An 18,511-nucleotide genomic window follows, 5' to 3' on the forward strand; every position below is an offset into this window, starting at 1 on the left:
AGTATATATTTGTTGTGTGTGATGGAGACTGTTAAACATTTCAGCTACTCTTTGAAACCACAAGGTTTATATTTTGGAAGTTATGGAGTTAGGGACTGAGCAATATGGGTTAGAATAAAAATTTCAATGTGAATTAAATCCATGTGATTTTTTGAAATTTTTGGTGGGTGAAATGGATAAAATTGCCCATCATGGTCATTTTTAGTTAATACAATTTTAGTTTTTCAATTTTATCGGTCAATATTGGCAGACAAATCATTTTTATCAGCATCTATTTTCTGTAATAAATGTTTTGTGATACATCATGATATTAAATATGTTCTGGCAAATCTGGAATTTCTACTTTTTTGGTTAAAAAACTCACAAATCAAGAGACTTTATTGTCATATAATCATGCAACGTTTCCATAAAGAAGCCCTGCTTATTGTTTTTTTCATCATATCAGATGGTTGACAAATTTGCATTTATCTTTCCATCACCCACCACAGTAAGTGCCATGTCTGACTTGTCTATTCTCAGTGATGTCGAGGATAATAGAGTCTTTTAAGCGCCGGAGGGCTGGGTGCCATTAGGCATGCATGCATGTGTATAACAGTTACTACAGTAAAACATGCATGATGATGCTTTAAAGAAACTTTATTGCTGGTTTCCTGCTCACTGCCGTTCATCTTCTTTGAGGCATGAAAATGTTGTTTTAGATAAATGTTCCAGCTGTCAGCAAACAGTTGTTCACACAGCAGCAAGAGCGCCATGACTTATTCATCCTCTTTGTTTAGCACAAAGTTAAAGTACCTGTTTGTGTGAATAGAACTACATTTGGCAGATTGAATGTTTTACATGAAGTTTTGGCTCATGTCCTAGCAGAGTCCTCTGATGAAACCCATGTATTTAGTAGGTTTCTGGGTCAGTGTGTGTGTCGTCTGTCATATTCAGTGTCTGATTCATTTGTTTATTTCTGTTGTCTGCTTATATGTGTATATGTGTTTGCAGTCTGTCATATCCCACATCTCATTCATTTGTTTATTCATTGTGTGTGTGGGGGTATGAGACAGAATGGATTTGCTTTCCATCCACCTGATGTCAGTGGAAAATGAGGTCGTCGCCCATCAGAGCCTGATTTGCTGAGTCAGCTCGCAAATGATGTCAAATGAAATGTGCAGGAATTTCATGACAAACTGTTACAATAAAATGTCTTTGTGATTAATGAGTTAAGTACAGTATGCTTATATCCAATAAGCAAAATGCACACAAATGTGTGACACACAAATACATAAACACACACACATGCATTTTAGGTCAGTTGCTCAGATTAGGAAGAAGAGGTAAATTAAGTTTTATCCAGGGCACACATGTGCACGCACACTTGGCATAGATTGTCCATTACATGTGATGACATGCTGCATTTTAGGTTTCAGTTCTACATGTTTTGTACTAGAGGCCAACTGATATGGGATATTTTAGACGGATGCTGAATAAAGAGGGGAAAATTCACCAATCACAGATATTGTTGCCAATATAGTGAATTTTTTAGCTTGAATGAAAATAGACCATTTCTATGTGGATCGTGCACTGATTTTATACCAATGTGAATCTGCAAAGGTATTGAGAAGGCTGCTTTCCTAAATGAGCGTGTTTTCTTGAAGAATATTTCACATTATACGAAAAAACACAATTAAAATAAATAAATCATGTCAATAAATTAAATGGCCATTTTGGCTAAAACCATTTCTAATCACCCATGATATCTGCACATGGACTACATAATATCTAATAACTATAGATCCCTTTATATCTGTAATATGCCAAAATCAGCCAATAAAGTCACTGTATAATACTAGTCACTGTTTTCCATGGCTTGTTCACTGCTGCTTCTGTCCCCTTGTTAAACATCTTGTATCTCACTCTTCACAGTCACATTCGTTTAACTCAAGGCACTTAATGTCCAACAGACATGTATCATGTCGTTGCCAGTGAATATCTTTGTTAATGTCTAGTTGCATGTGAGTATTTTACCCATTGGGGTCCCGGTTTGTCTGGTATCAGAGGAGCTGTTGTTCCCTCTGCAGCTGTCCTCTGGTCCTTGAAGTGATGTGGATGTGATGCCATGTGACACATCGAGTCTGGAAGACATGGGGGTCTTGGATATGTCTCTGGGCTGGAAGCTGTGCAGTGTGTTTGTGTGTGTGTCCACTTCGCTCTCGCGTGAGGAGATGCGAGAGGATAGCCACGCAAGCTTCATGCTAGAGTACACACACAGCGTTGGGGACAAGAATAGACTCTGTACACTAGCGTGGATGGTTGTTGGGGCTGATGGGAGTGCACGTGGAGCTTGTGCACGTGAGGGTCCCCTCCCCCGCCCTCACTGATGATGTCAGACCGTGTACAGTAGTACGCTACTACTGGCAGCAAAGCATGAGCCCATCCCCCCTCCCTCCTGAGCTGCACCATCATCATCATCATCATCATCATCATCATCATCATCATCATGTTCCTCCAGCGTTTACACGCTGAACACACAGGAAGCAAGTGTCATTGAGACCAGATTTTAAAACACACACACATATCTTTTTCTTACTGTCTTCGTGCAGCCATCGTATCTTGCAGCAATACCCATAATCCTCCTTGGGAGTTCTCCATTTCACTTTAATCTCATAACTCTCTTGTGCTTTTAGTTTTGGATGCACATTAATAGCTAAGATACTGAACACTATCAGAGGCAAAAATGGACAAACATACATTGACTTACACACACTCTCAAACACACACATTTGCGTCTGTTGTATTGTTTCTTTGGTATTTAACCTTGCCAGAGCTGACAACCTTCTTTGTGTATTGATTTTCAAAGCCCTTCATAATTCCCAATGCACATACAAACATTTGTGTTGAACATACTTTAAAAAAACACTCATCCAACCTGCAGCACAGAGCTCAAGTACTACAGACATCCTTTTTTCTGAAGCCTGTGCTGAACTTGAAGACTCAGATCAATAAATACCGGCTGCTTCTGTATTAAATGTCGTCCTCGTCATCAGATGTCAGTCAGTGTTTATTGGCGGTGTGTGCTGCCCGAGACACGACACGCTTCTAATGAGCTTATCCTCCAGATTGAACAGCTGTTTGACATTGGATGTGTTTGCTTCACAGTGACTTAATGGAGAACATGATGCTGTTGGGAGTGGAGCTGTTGTATTTTTAATTGACACGCAGCTAAAGAGCAGAAACTTCGTATAAGCCAGTTTGATGGATTACGCAGCACGCCCCGACAATAACACTCAAGTGCAAAAAAAAAAAACTCAGACAGCTAAATGAAAGGTCTCTCAAACTCTTTTTCTCTTTGAAACAATATAAAACGGCCTTCTGTGCAGACCACACACACACACACGCCCGCCTGCTGTGTCATGTTGTGGGGGAGAAAAGTGCAGTTTGTATAAACAGTGTGGACGAGAGGAGAAGAAGAAGACAAGTGCAGGACATACAAAAGTCAAGAATTAGCTGAGCATCTCCAAGCATTGTAAAAAATCTCAGCAGCAGAAAGGAATTCTGGGAATGTTGTTCTCTGGAGCAGGTGCTAAAGCTGCAGCCTGACATCTCAGCTCCTCTCTAAAGCAGGAACAGATCGAGTCACGACCTTTATAACATAAACTAGCAGAGCAGGTTGCTTAATTGTTTACACGTTCATCCTTTGACTCTGCACAGAATCTCTGCTATGATATGCATCAGTTGTCAGGATGTTTTCACAGTGTTAAAGAGTTGGAGACGAGGGTGCGGTTCAGATTGTATGATGAGATCATCGTCTCCCAGAGTTTGGGGGTTACAGCCAACATGTTCCAACACATGCAGGGTGTGACGCTGATCTTTGACAAGATCATCACTTATAAGCTCCAGCTGATCCCGAGGACTGGATACAAAAAGGGAAATAAGTGTATATGTATTTATTTGAGGAGATGCTCTGTGTTATCTTCTTTTAAACCATTACTTTCTAGCATGGCTCAATACTGATGTTTGAGGCTGGCAACCAGGCATGAACTTGAGGTTGCTGAAACTGAAAATACAGTTGCCTATTTTTAGTAAAATTATGAATTAATTAAGATATTCAGTTATACGTCAGCTTAGCAATTAAAATTTGATATTCTCTACAGAATTTGAGTCATAATCTATCAATTATCATTTAACATGTCCACTCTCTGTGCCTGGGATACAAAATAACTGTACAGTTCTGACGGTAACAGCAATATTTGAATACCAGTAAATATTTTAAAATATATAATATTAAAAATGGATATATTTTGGGGTGCATGTTTTGCTATTTGCCATCCCTGTTCTCCATATGTTGAAAAATGGTTGTAACTGATGGTCAGCAAAGTAAAAAATTTAATTAATTTAAGCCTGATGTGCTTTTTTAGTGTGTGTGTGTGTGTGTGTGTGTGTTGGCCTGCACTCTAATGGAAGAAGACCCCTAGGGGGAAGATGGTAGGCTTCTCACCAACCTAAACCACCTCACACACACACACACACACACACACACACACACACACACACCCTGCTTATGGCCATCGAGTGCCATTATCTGCATATCAAGTGTAGACTGGAGGAAAAAAAAAAGGTAAAACAACACATAAGTATGGAATATCTTGTTGTTTTATTGCCTTTGTTGTTTATAAAAATCAAAGCTGCTCACTCTCAATATAAAACCTTTTGTGTTGACGCTCACCTTATGGATACCTAAGTAGCAGTCTGTGTCTCTGCATGATGTCATTCATTGATCTTGCAGCTCAGCCATGGCCACTAATCTTCCAGAGTGATGCCTTTGTCGATCCAGTCATTAGGATTAATGTTTGAGTGTGTGAGACTGTGATGTGTGCTGACTGATTGCAGCTTAATTTTCAGTGGGGGTAAAATACAGATACTGTAAATGCTTAGATCGCGTGCTTGAATGGAGTACAATATACAGTACAGCACAATATACTTTTACACAGTCACTTTGTTCTTTCTTCTTTCAAATCTTTTTTTCATCTCTCACACCCTTTTGTCCCCTTTATCTGCTTTTTAAAATGTCACAGACATGCTTATTTGTAAGTAGTTGCTGTGACATTGTGGTGTACCACTAATCCAAGAATTTCTCCCAAACAACAGTTGGAATCTTATTCTGACTGCAATGGTTTTCAGCTTAACATGCGGTCCCTCTTCTCAGAAATGGCACTCTGTCTGGTTTGTACAGAGTCTGGCAGAACTGAAGAGCAGATCTGATTAACTGTGTGGCTTTGTGTTCTCTCTGCAGGGCTGGCATTGATGATGTGGAGACAGACGTGGTGGAGATCGAGGCGAAGCTCGACAAGGTACGAACCACTCAAAGTCTGTGCTGCTCATTAAAATGTCAGATTTGAGTGATATAGTGAGTGTGTGTTGCTTTCACTGGTGTTCCCACCATGTCTCAAGTAAACGTCACTCGTAAGGACATTATATTTCACATTGTTAGAACAATAAAAAAGGGGCGTTCTTGATTTAATTCACATTGTTTAATTGAAAAAAGCCACCAGATATTAAATGCTGACATTGTCTATAAAAAGTATTTTCTTTAGACAGTGTGGAACTGAATTTAGAAGTCTGTCTGTCTGTCTGTCTGTCTGTCTGTCTGTCTGTCTGTCTCTCTGTCTGTTGTTCTCTCTGTCTGTTGTTCTCTCTGTTATTGTGTTCCCCTTTACATTTTGTATATCTGTCTGTCTGTCTCTCAGTCTCTTTTATCTAAATGTCAAGGCTATTTAAACCAGGAAACGCCGCAGACTGGAGTTATTAAATTTAATAGGTTCATGCACTGCTAGATAACACACACACACACACACACACACACACAGATATACACATTCGTTGGTGCTGGTGTACGGAAAGCACACTGAGCAAACACTGATTAATGTCACAGAGGCAGGTTTATATTCTGTAGTGTGAGAACAGCCCGCTGTTATCTGAGCATGTGATGCCTTTGTGTGTTCTGCTTTACATGCTGAGAAAATGCAGCAAACAATACAACAGCTTATCATTAACTCTCAGTGTTTATAAGATATTAAATAAAGCTGTAAGCTCATTTAACACCCACAGTTGAGACGCCATATTTTTTTAAGTGTGTTATGGATAATTTTATTTTCACAAAATGTGTCTTTTTTTTATACATATATTACATGTTCATTTTCATACAACTTGTCATAGTGCAAGCAGTCTGTCAAAGTTCGAAATAGTATAAGTGGAACAATGAATAGTAAAAAGATACCTTATGGATTAGCTGTACTATAATTTTAGCTGCAAACAGCAATGAATGGACCTTTACACCTTCATCGTGGATGGGATACTGCGCTGGGTATGAGGCACAAGGGAGGATTTTTTGCAAACTTTGGATCACTTCCAGTGTCCACAATGTTGGGTTAGAAAACATGCATTATGTTGCTCGACATCAAGTGTAGACCAAACAACGTAAATTTCATGTTAATTGATAAATGTTTGTCACATAAAGCCTACTTCCTGTTGCCAGTAGGTGACACTATGAGTATGAGTCAACATTGGCATGTATATGTCTTCAGGCCTGGACCTGAACTCTTATCCAGCAGTTACACCAACTACGGTACTTGTTCCATGGTGAAATGGATGGTGATATTGTTACAACTTTGCGTTGTGAATGTCTGAAGATTTCTCTGACCAAATTGGAAGTCTATGGGGTTAATCTCATGGAAGAGTTCCCAAAAGTTACAGAGCCTGGAAATGAAGACAAAATTGCACAATAAATTAAAAATGTCCTAATTCCTGTTCAGTTTAGAGTATGAGTCCAAATGGGTTTTTTTAAGTCTCCACATGATACATCTCCCTACTAAATTTCAGTAATCTATCTCAAATAAAGGTGTGGGCTTCAACTTCAAAAGCTGTTTGGTGGTGCTATGGAGCCACATGACCCATAAGATAACAACATTTTAACCAGTTGTGCTTTGTGTGGCAAGTTTTGAGTTTTCCAGCACTGTTAGCCCCTTTAAAAAATGTTTTGAGAGAACAATAACCTTCGTAAACCCTTCTGTGCTGGGGCCTAATTAGTTAATGGTAGACAAGACAATAGGAATTAATTTCTTAGTTGCATCATTGTCAAATGTTATTACTTCAATGGCTTCAAGTATGTAAGACCAGGAAGAATTGATGGCTAACTGTCTCAAGGGAGTCTATGAGCTGAGATAATGCCTCTTTAGATAAACTAATAGACTTGTAACTGAGAGAGCTTTTAGAGGATGAGATAGTATTAATGTAGTTAAGTGATGACTGCACCTTCTTTTTGTTCTTTTCTCTCCCTTTGATTCACTTTGTTTTGTAGGTTTTTTTCTTTTTTTTTTACTCTTGCTCTCTCTTGCATCAATAATATGTTCAGATCGAGGTCAATTTAAGGCTCACATCTTGTGCAGCCGGTAGATAACAAAAACAGATTAATGTCCATTTTAAAGTGATGAAGTGGATACTAAGATGACTGCGACATTGTCTTGTTGTAGCAGTCTATCTCAGGTTTATTAAATGGGTCTACATCGTTACAGCCCCCTCTCTTTAATTGGCGAACCAACAGGCGACACTTTGACATTTCAAACAAATGTCCAAGCCCCCACCCACACACACACACACACACAACCTCAGATTATTCCTTCCCCCAACAGGTCAGGACCCTCATTGAAGTTTGAGCTCCGTTTGAACACCATTGAAAGATGGCTAGTGTCAGAGGGGGGGTTTCCATCAGAGTGATTTGTTCTGTTCAGCGGGGGTCCTCATGCTGCTCTGTTAGGATGCTCTGAAGCTGCCTGAGGGCATTCTGGCAGCAGTGACCGCAACATTTATGAGATTTATGACGGCTGAACCAGCCTGCAGTGATGTTGATCGTTGTACTGTAAGTACTTAATTGCAGTAAACCTACTTACAGGTTTACTGCAATTAAGTACTTAAAAAACTAGCAAAACTATGACTGCCATACATCATTTTTAATCTCCCCATAATGCAAAATGCCTATTCCACACCTCATTGACCTCTTTGTTACACTGTAACTGTTTCGGTCAATTAAGGGGGTGAGGTCTGTCATGTGGTACCAGATGTGCCATTTTGACTCCTGTGGTTCTTCCAGCCCATTTATCAACATATCCTGACACATATACAGTGCCTTTAATGGCAATGCTCAGACCCTTTGGGCTCTGTACAGCACATGATGAGATCAGATTCAACCATATCGACCAATTTGTTGACAGATATGTTGTCAGACCAGCCCGGGAGCTGCAGCAGGAATCATGCTGCCTTGTCTTTTGGATTCATAACAACATCAGTTACGTACATGTGAATGTAGCATGTAACATGTGACGTAACTCTATACAGTGTGCACGCTGTACGTTCTGCAAATCACACATTTTGAGCCAGCAGCTTGTTTCAGCAATGCTCACATATACATCGTAACTGTTATTTTTTTGTCATGCTGTCGTGCAGTTGTCAGTCCTCACTCTCTGCTTTCTCATCTCTGGCCTCTCAGCTAGCCAGAAAACCACACTCGCATAGCGACAACCTTGGGAACTACTGCATTAAATGAGATAATTAAAGGTTTACTGCTACTCTCTCTTCTGCATAAGCCCTCAGCAGCACACACATGTTCTGGTCCTGTAGTACACACAGCTGCATCAGTGCGGTGGTAATGACAGTGTTCCACTCTGTAGCTTATCATATAACCCGTAAAGTGGGAAAGTGCAGCGGTTGCCAGTTCTTGTGGTGTTTAAAAGAGTAAATACCATCGCTGGGAACTGTCTGCACCTGGTAATATATTATTATATATTAGTATACAATTAGGCTTTTGCTTTTATATGGCTGCTTTTAAAATCACTTATTTTGCTACCTACTACACAGTATGTACACTATATCATTTTCTTTTATTTAACTGGCGAAAATTTGCACTCTATAAATCAGTGGCTCTCATACCTTTTTCACAAATGACGTGCCTTCATAGGCATTTTTAGTAGGGCTGTTATCAGTACTCTATACTTTAAAAGTATTGACTGAAAATGAGGCATGCTGTCATGTTTAACAGGGTTTTTAACACACTAATTTCAATATGTATTGCTTATTTCTTCAATATGCCTGAGAGATGGTGCAATATTGTGAGGATTGAAGTGTTAGACATCTCAATTTACTGCTCACTATAGAGTAAACTTATAAGAGTTTACTATGGAGGGAGTTATGTGCCCCTGATCATCTTATTAATTTGCCATTTTTAAATTGGCACTTCTATCATAACGCTTAATAAATACTAAATTCTTATTTGGATAGCAGATATTAGCTTCAATAATGCCTGCACTGGTTTTGATTCAGACACAAGGATTATTCTAAATTTGAGCATCCTCCTGTATTCTGCAAGTGACCAACAATACTTGTGATTTATGCCATCACCGTAACTATTATTATCCACGCACCTCACAGAGTAAAACATGTGACTCTTTAAATAGACAGGGTTTTTGTTGTGTATTTTAAGTGATGATTTTTATGCGTCTCTGTCCCCACTAGCTGGTGAAGCTGTGCAGTGGGATGATTGACGCTGGCAGGGCCTACGTCAGCGCCAACAAGCTCTTTGTCAACGGCATCAAGGACCTGTCACAGCAGTGCAAGAAAGAGGAGACGATATCGGTGAGGAGATGGTCACACTGTCTTCAAAACTGACCTTAAATCTGCAAATTCACTGAGGGATGTTTGAGGATCAGCGTCCCAACGAATGACTGGCCATCTATCTTTGCTAGGACATTCCTGTGATCCCCACATGAATAATAACAGTAGAGCAGTGTAAACAGTATTGTCCAGACGCAGAGTCATCCAGCTGTTTTAAACATGACAGATGTGACCACATGCAGACAAGAGATGTTTATGCTGATAGTTTACATGGCTGGAAGCAGAGACATCTGAAACCTGCTTTATGGTTTTCTTCTAGGAAAACATTTGGACTAGATTTCCTGTCAGTTTGAGGGTCGCCCTGCTCGCTTTGGGGTGAAGCAGTAAAGACATATTTGTTTCTCAGTCAATAACCTTTTAATGTTAAGCTTAGGTCAAGATCACATTTTGTAGACAGTTTAGAAGAGTGTTTTTTAGGGATTGAACTCTTGTGCCTCACTTCAAAAAGTTATCTGATGTATTTAGAAAACAACATCTGCTTTAAAAACCTGCAATAGAGTCTTGTATTAATATTGTTTTCGATTGTTATGAAGTCAAATCTTTAAACCAACTTCAGTCCTGATCATAACTACCAAATATTCCGTAACTTTTTGAATTGTAACCCTTAAAATAATGCTTTTTATAAAAAAAAACAACAACAATACAAAAACTGAATTATTTTCCATGCATAAAGTACAATTTTTACAGTCTGGAATATGTCAATGATCAGCAACAACTCTGATTTTGATGCATTGTTTCAAACACTGCAGTGCTCCACAATACAGCAGCAATAAACCTGGAAAATAGCATGCAATTGTCCCATAGGGCAAACATGAGAAAATGGCTCAGTCTGGTGGAAAATAGTAAAAACTACAATTTTGAAGCCAGGGCTGATTGAAAGCCTGATATAATATAATGCAGGATTTCATTCTCTAATGGCCATTGGGATTGTAAATTGTGGTTTTAATGGGTTTCATTAGAAACATATTTGTCCTTAATGGCATGAGAGTCGTTATTTTGGCTGCACAGACTTATTATAGCAGCTGAGGTTGAGATTCCAAAATTCAAAAGAAAAACAAATCTCATACACTTGCCAAAATGTGCATTAGCACAGTCAAATAACGAAAAATTTTAAAACAACAAGTGAGGCACCAGGGTTGATGTTATTTATTCTGTAAAATTATAGAAAACCTCTGTGCTTACATTATATGTGCATGTGTGTGTCGTCAACATTGCAGGAATGCCTTGAAAAGTGCGGAGAAAGCCTCCAGGAGATCGTCAACTACCACATGGTAAGACGCACGCACACACACACACACACACACACACACACTAGTTTTAGCCACAGGCAAGAGGTCGAGGTAGAGTGTTGTTCCGACACGCCCAGGTCCTCTTGGCATGTTAACATATTTCAGACATCCAGTTCCTCCTGGGCCCAGTGTTGCAACACACATACTTCCATACAATTTAAGTGTGACCTCACTCTGTGACGGTGGATCTGTCCACGTGCGTGTGTCTGATTCAAACCACATGCTCCAGCATATGTGTATGGCAGCTCTAATGCAAATGTAAAACACACACACACACACACACACACACACACACATATACCTGTTTTTATTCATATGACTCTCCTCATGACTAAGTGTGATTAAGAAATTTTCTTTTCTGGGAATCTTCTGATAATTTGGGAAGCCTAGCGGCATTTCTACATTAAAAGAGATATGACGTTGGAAAAGTAAAGGTGAAAACAAGATTTGTAAAAGTGAAACGGGGAATATGAGGGAGAGAAGGGAAGTGAGCTGGAGAAAAGAGAGGACTCTTGGAGGAGAGAAGGGGAGAAAGGAATGAAAGGAAATGATGAGAAAAAGAGGCAGTTGCAGGACATAACAATCAACAGTTGTTGCAAATCCAAGTTTTCCCTTTCAGACACATTTTTCATGATTCAGAATATTTTTTAGTGGCATGGCATCATTTTGGTCTCAAATTAACAGTTCAAAGTCCTGCTAAGGTTTTGAATTTATAGCTTGTCTGTTTGACATGAAGACTTACAAGACCTACATCTCTTACAGTGGTCTTCAATACTCAGACTTGTATTATTTCAGTCTTTATTATAACAGAGACCATGACGTACCCTGGTCTGGGCATTCGGGGCTTTAACCCCAGAGATATTCATTTAGCCTCAAATAATTCCCCACTTTAAGCAATGATGTAATTTTATATCTTCAGTGAATGCAACAGAGGCAAGACGAAACCAGTCAGAGAGGGTTTACAGGAAAATACATGTTGGTCTTATAGACTAATACATGTTGGTCTAATAGACTGTATAAAAAAGACAAAGTAAAAGTGATCATTATGCGGAACTGTATGGTTGCTTTCAGGGGATCCACCCCGGACCCCCCGACAGATCTGGGCTAGGCCTGAATGTCCTCAGGTCCTAGAAACACCCCTGACAGAGACGCTTGGGAACCTTTATTTTTATTAGTGAAAGTGGAAGTCACATCTTTCTGCCGGACTGCTGCAGACTCTAGTGTGTTGTGTATAAAAGAGACACTTATCAGCAACTCTTAACTTCCCCTTTCACCTCAACATTGTTCTTTGACCTTGTCAGAGACTCTTATCTTCCCCTTTACACAACTACAAAGCTACTGCCCTGCTTCCGCTACATTATCTAAATGCACTAATGTGCCATTAATACTTTGTCATACTGCTCATTAAACTCTAAGCATGTGATGGGGGCTCCAGTTTTTGCAGTTCCTTCCTATGTTTATTTTTTTAAGAGCTTTTTTTCTAAACAAATATGCCGTACTTTCCTATACAGGACAAATGAACTTGATTTAAAGCAACTATAAGAACTTTCATTTTGTGTTGTTTTGGTGGCTCCTGTGGACGACAGCGGTACTGTTTCCATGAGCACCACCGCCTTTGAGAGAAAGAAAGATGCAACTCTATCTTAATACATTTTTTTTCTCTTTTAAACACAGCTGTTTGCAGGATGCAAGTGATGAAGTAATTTATCTGTGGCTATTTAAGATTAATAACTGTAATATGATGATGGTGAAACAAAGTAACATTGTCTTAGCCACCAAAGTAATTTAATATATTGATGTAAAACCACGTCTGTGTATTTCTAAATAATCCAGAATTGGTTTTGAATCCAAATCAAATCACGCTATTCTTTCCATTTGTTGAAAGACCAACCAAGGTTAATTTGTGTCTCTGCCTGTGCTCAGTTCTTTTCTTTTTCTCTTTGCCGATCCTGCCCCAGTATCAGCCACAACCACAACATATAATGTCAAAAATAAAATTCTCTAAAGAAATCCTTTTCCTGCTTCCGGCTAATGTACTGGGGGAAAAAAATAAACAAAGGCTCTAGGTATTGAATTGCAACTGTTTTATAACCAGTTAGAAACTCCTTGTAGTGTGATTAAGTAACTGAAGACCATTGAAACGCTGCTGTCAAGGTAAAGAGACACCAGTGGCTAAATAGAGCAAGAAGTAACAAGCATTCAATGCATAAAAATGTTGATCCTTCAATATTCCTTATCAAACTGTTGTGTTTCCCACATTTTACATTCATCCTCTGTCTTCACTGAGTCTGTTTCAGCCCATGAAGGTCAGGCCTGTTTATCCTCTACTACCATTAAACATTCCAGGAAATGCAGCTTTAGCCGTTCTGATAGGCTACTTACAGTGTTGTTGTGTTTGTCACCACCTGTTTCTTTTCCTCTGCCCCTCCACCACCTCTACATTCATCCATCCATGCACCCTCTTCTCCTGCCCCCCCCCCCACTCACTTACCCTTCACCACAGGCGTCCCACTCCTCCACTCTAACACCCAGGAATTACACTAATAGCTTGTCTGGCAGACAGAATGAATGAAGGGATGGAGCGAGGGGAGGGAAAGACACAGTGAAAGGAAATCTGTCTTTGTTCGACCACCCACTGATGCCTATTTCTGCACCTTCTCTGCTCTCGTCAGACACAAAAGAAGCCATTCAAACAGAAAAACAAATCTCCCAGTAAATCACACCATAAGCAAAATGTGTTTACATTCAAACATACATAATTCCTACTCCTAATCTTAACAGATAGAGAATGTTATCACAGTGGATTTCAACAGATTTATGTGAGGTTGTAGTTTGCTCAGTTTACTTGGGTGCAACTTTCTCTGCTGTGGTGGAATTTTTTTCTGCAAAATCAACACACTGGTTTGTGCAGTTCTCGTGAAGAATAGATACAGGAGAGATGGCTGATGGGACTTCTACAGGAGCAGACACTGATGATCTTAGAGGCTGAGATCTTTTGGGGACAACAGGGCTGGAAAATTCAGTGTAGTCATGCTGTAGGTTGGGTTGGGGCACCATAATCCAGTCCAGGTTTGGGTGGACCATTTGGATTCACTTACATGGAACTAGTTATACCACCCTGGAAAGTACCAGCATTTCATTTTGCACATTTAGACACATTTGGTTACAGACACAGTCTTTAATTTCTTAAAGAGGAGGAGGTGTCCATCACTGTTGGCCATCTTTAATATGATTACAGAAAGAGTAACAGTGTCTTGAAAATAATGCTCCTTTTAAACCCAAGTAAATATTTATTCATCTTGATTTGTAATTATATTTATAGAAAGTCTGTTCTTCATTTGTGTAGAATTGCACAGAGGCATATAATTATTTTTGGATGTTCAGCTAACTACAAAGATAATTTACGACATGCTGTTTTGCATTTAATTGTAAGTAATTAATTGCTGGTGTACCAATTGGACACTGTCTTTTGATGGATGCCATGTATCATTACAGGAAACACTCTCATACAAACCTGTACGAGAGAGTTGCCAATAAAAGGGGATATTTTTGTCAAAAGGTTAACATGGCTAGTCAAGATGGCTGGGTATCATTTAAAACATTTTGATACCAGCATCCTTAAAGTGATACAAACACATACATACCCATCACATGAATGGAAGCAGTTGCATTAAATGCCATCATCACTGCAGGTATTGTTTTACTTGAGAAGTTTCAATACTACTTGGTACTTATTATATTATAAGTTATTGAGAACTGATATCCAGTCCAAGGAGCCAAAGATAGACAATAGAAGATGTTTGTTGATATAACCACGGGGTGGAATGAGTTGTGAACTGTTACATTTGATCTACATTATAACTTTTGCCTCCTTACGTTGATAATATATTGCACCGCAATTGCCTAACTGACCTTTTGAAGCTCCTCCAAACTGGAGGAGCTTCAAAAGGCAGCCATTTAAAAACCCATTAACAGAGGAGCAGCAGGTGATTTATAATCCCACATTGTGGTCAGTGTACATTTGTGAAAATATGTGCACTGCCATCTAAAGCAAGAAGTCAGAACCTTCCTGTGAAGTCATCAGACTGCAGGAAAGTCATATGGATGGAGGCACACACACACACACACACACACAGACTAAGCCTGTAATCCTTCATGTGTACGTTTATTAACTAGGGATTTCTATAGGAAGTTTAATCCGACAGTGATTGTTGTATACATTGTTTGTGTATGTGACTATGAAACAACATTCTAATCCAAGTGCATTATGTGTGTGCGTGTGTATGTTTGTGCAGGCGTTGAGGCCTCCACATACATATCTCCTACATAAAAATGGACGTTCTGCTCAACAGCAACCATTGTGTGCATTTCATTTGAAGAGTGGTCAGAAATATAGAAATGGAAGAAAAAGTCCAACCGTTCACAGGAAGAATAATCTAGCATCCTTTAAGGCTCAAAATCTGTTGAGGCAGCAGCTGAGTGAGCGCACATGTGTGTTTGTGCTCATCTCTCTTTCCTTTCCCTTCCTCTGCCTGTGGCACAATCTGCTACAGCAAAAATATGGAAGGCTTCATACTCCCATCTTGTGGTTAGATGTAGCAACTACATGTTTACAGACTAAATCCAGTCATTACAGCCATAACAGTCATTTCATTGCAGTGAGTAGCTCATGTTATGAAATTAAATATTCATGTTTCCAACCTATTTACCTTCTCTTTGCACAGATACTGTTTGACCAGGCTCAGAGGTCGATTAAGCAACAGCTTCACACCTTCATTAAAGAGTGAGTATCTCATTACAATATACGTAACAAGTATTGTGACAAAAAATTGACATATTAAGGGAGAAAGTGACAGTTTTGATCCCCTCCAAATGCACAATTATAACATGGATCATGCACTTCAAATTAAACAAGCTGCATGTTCTTGTGATTTGGCGTAGACATGCACATACACATGTTGAACTCCTTGTCTCTGTTTTACTGCGCCTCCTTCAGGGATGTGCGTAAATTCAAGGACACCAAGAAGCAGTTTGACCGGGTGCGTGAGGACATGGAGCTGGCCCAGGTGAAGAACGCCCAGGCTCCCAGGAACAAGGTGCACGAGGCTGAAGAGGCCACACAGGCACTCATCCTCAGCCGTAAAGCTTTCAGGCACCTGGCTCTAGACTATGTACTACAGGTAAAAACACACTCCAGACCATATTACCAGTGTTGTCCAGCAGGTGGTGCTCACAATCAAAAGTTGTTTACCCCAGACAAACAAACTCTCAATACCTAAATGGAAAAGCTTATGTAACAGAAGAACTGAATAGCAAAAAGGCATCTATGAGGCTTAAATTTAGCCACATGGTAAATTAGCCATTTACCATGTGGCTAAAACATAAGATAAACGTCAGTTCCACAGGGCTCAAAACAGTTTTTTTGTCCTCGTCTTTAATAAGTCTTAATTCAATATCAATAATAAACATGTGCTTGATGCCAGAACTTTGCAAATAACCACTTACCTTCCAGATATCCAGGCCTAACCTTATTGGAGCTAGGGAGGTTTTAGTTTGTAGGCAGGTGGATTTTAAGATGTTAAAAAAGGGACTACATCATTCATAAACTCAAGCATTCAGCCTAAAAATGTTCTCCCCCCACCCCCCTTTCAGATTAATGTGCTTCAAGCTAAGAAGAAGTTTGAAATCCTGGATGCAGTGAGTACCCCAGACAAACAGTACATCTTCTAATTTCTGATTTACATCTCAACTTTGTATGTGCATGTCATGTACGCAAGTGGAGTCCCTGTGGTGTGAGGATTAAAACATCATTGTCTCCGCATGTCTCCTGCAGATGCTGTCCTTCATGCGCGCCCAATACACTCTGTTCCAACAAGGATTTAACATCTTGGATGAGATTGACCCCTATATGAAGAAACTGGCTGCACAGGTGAGACTAATAAACTGAAAACACACACAAAGTGGGAATACATGTGCACAGTACCAATACTTTTTGGAAGGTGTTGGTAATATTCAGAGAAAAAAATCAGAATTCCAAGATTAAAGTCATATATTTTTGAGAGAAGAAAAATTTTGATATTCTCTGAAATTGAAGTGGTAAATTTACTGGGGAAAAAACACACATATTCTTTCCACTGTGTTGTAGTTCCTGATATACAACAGCAATGTCTCTGCAAAGTCTGAATGCTGATAATGATATGGTGATTGTGGGCTAAAATTCCTTATTGCTCAATTTATTTGTAAATTATGATTTCAACTGCATGAATAATACACAACGTGTGGCGTTGTTTTCTCAAGTTTTACATTTTAAATCTCAAAAAGCTTTGAGATTTTTCTCGCAAATTGGGGAATATTGGAGGTGGTGTTCTTATACATACTTTTATCTCACAAAGTCTGATGTTGTTCTTAGAATATTATTTTCCTTTTTTTTATTTCCTCCTCCCTTTTTTTTTGTTTTTAACCTACAATGGCCCTCATACTTTAATGACATACAAAATGTCTTACAAATAAAACAATAAACTTATATTGAAGTTATATTCTACACTAGGCAGTTTATAGAGGTTTGTTTAGGAAAATACACTAATAAGCCAAAGAGCTTGTCCTTAAAAAATAATTATTCACCAATATATTAAAAATAATATCACCTCTGAGATATGACAAAATGTCTTAATCCTACAAACTTTACCTAACTTTCTAGGCATATAGAGGCATTTAGGCCTTTTGTGTACTGAAATGAAATAGTTATAATTATATCAATATACACTATTTGTTGATTGCATAATATAAATAGTTATAAGATGACTCAAAAGAAATGTGCCAGTGGCTGTACTGGTCCAAACACACACAGCAAGGATAAGCACATATTCCATTGTGTAAATGTATGTGTGCACAGTTTTCTGTCTTTGTGTTTCTTCTTTTCCGCTCACACTTTATTGAACCTGTTTGATTGACTCTGCTGTCGTTTGTCTCTGTGCAGCTGGATCAGCTGGTCATCGACTCGGCCATGGAGAAGAGAGAGCTGGAGCACAAACACGCCCTCATCCAGCAGAGAGTGAGACAACAATACAACTTCTCCCAGTATTTAGTTTGTGCAAACTTTAGACAGCAATCTTTTAAAATATGACAGTTTTTCTGCTGCATTTATTCTACTGAAAATCTGGTTAGAGCTCTTTAAGACTGTGGCCATGATTAACGCTTACACAGTATTCTTTTTATTATTATTATTTGTATAGCCACTGTTGTTTCTTCTACTCCTTTACTCCTACTCTATTTGCATATTCAGTATTTTCTTTATATAATATTTTCCATCTCGGAGAGAAATTATATAAGACACCTAAAAGGCTGTTGAACTATATTTTTTCCCCAAAACAAACGTCATGTCATTTTTCAAGCTCACTAGACCTGATGGCTTTCTCTTAATTCAGTGGAAGAAGCTCAATGAGACACTCTGTTGGGAATCCAAAACGGGTCTTGCCACAAACAAAAAGCGCATCTTATGTTATCATCAAATGCCT

At 39.0% G+C, this 18,511-nt stretch overlaps 1 protein-coding gene across 1 annotated transcript in view; it reads left to right on the forward strand.

The window, feature by feature from the left end:
* Window positions 1-18,511, forward strand: part of acap3b (ArfGAP with coiled-coil, ankyrin repeat and PH domains 3b) — a 64,143-nt gene that overhangs the window by 26,116 nt on the left and 19,516 nt on the right. The window contains exons 2-9 of the mRNA XM_059328537.1: window positions 5,279-5,336; window positions 9,550-9,669; window positions 10,926-10,979; window positions 15,722-15,780; window positions 15,994-16,177; window positions 16,650-16,694; window positions 16,831-16,926; window positions 17,974-18,048. Coding sequence (XP_059184520.1) covers window positions 5,279-5,336; window positions 9,550-9,669; window positions 10,926-10,979; window positions 15,722-15,780; window positions 15,994-16,177; window positions 16,650-16,694; window positions 16,831-16,926; window positions 17,974-18,048 — 691 coding nt within the window. The remainder of the gene's footprint in view (window positions 1-5,278; window positions 5,337-9,549; window positions 9,670-10,925; window positions 10,980-15,721; window positions 15,781-15,993; window positions 16,178-16,649; window positions 16,695-16,830; window positions 16,927-17,973; window positions 18,049-18,511) is intronic.

The sequence above is a fragment of the Centropristis striata genome, chromosome 3, assembly GCF_030273125.1.
Source record: "Centropristis striata isolate RG_2023a ecotype Rhode Island chromosome 3, C.striata_1.0, whole genome shotgun sequence".
NCBI lineage: Eukaryota > Metazoa > Chordata > Actinopteri > Perciformes > Serranidae > Centropristis > Centropristis striata.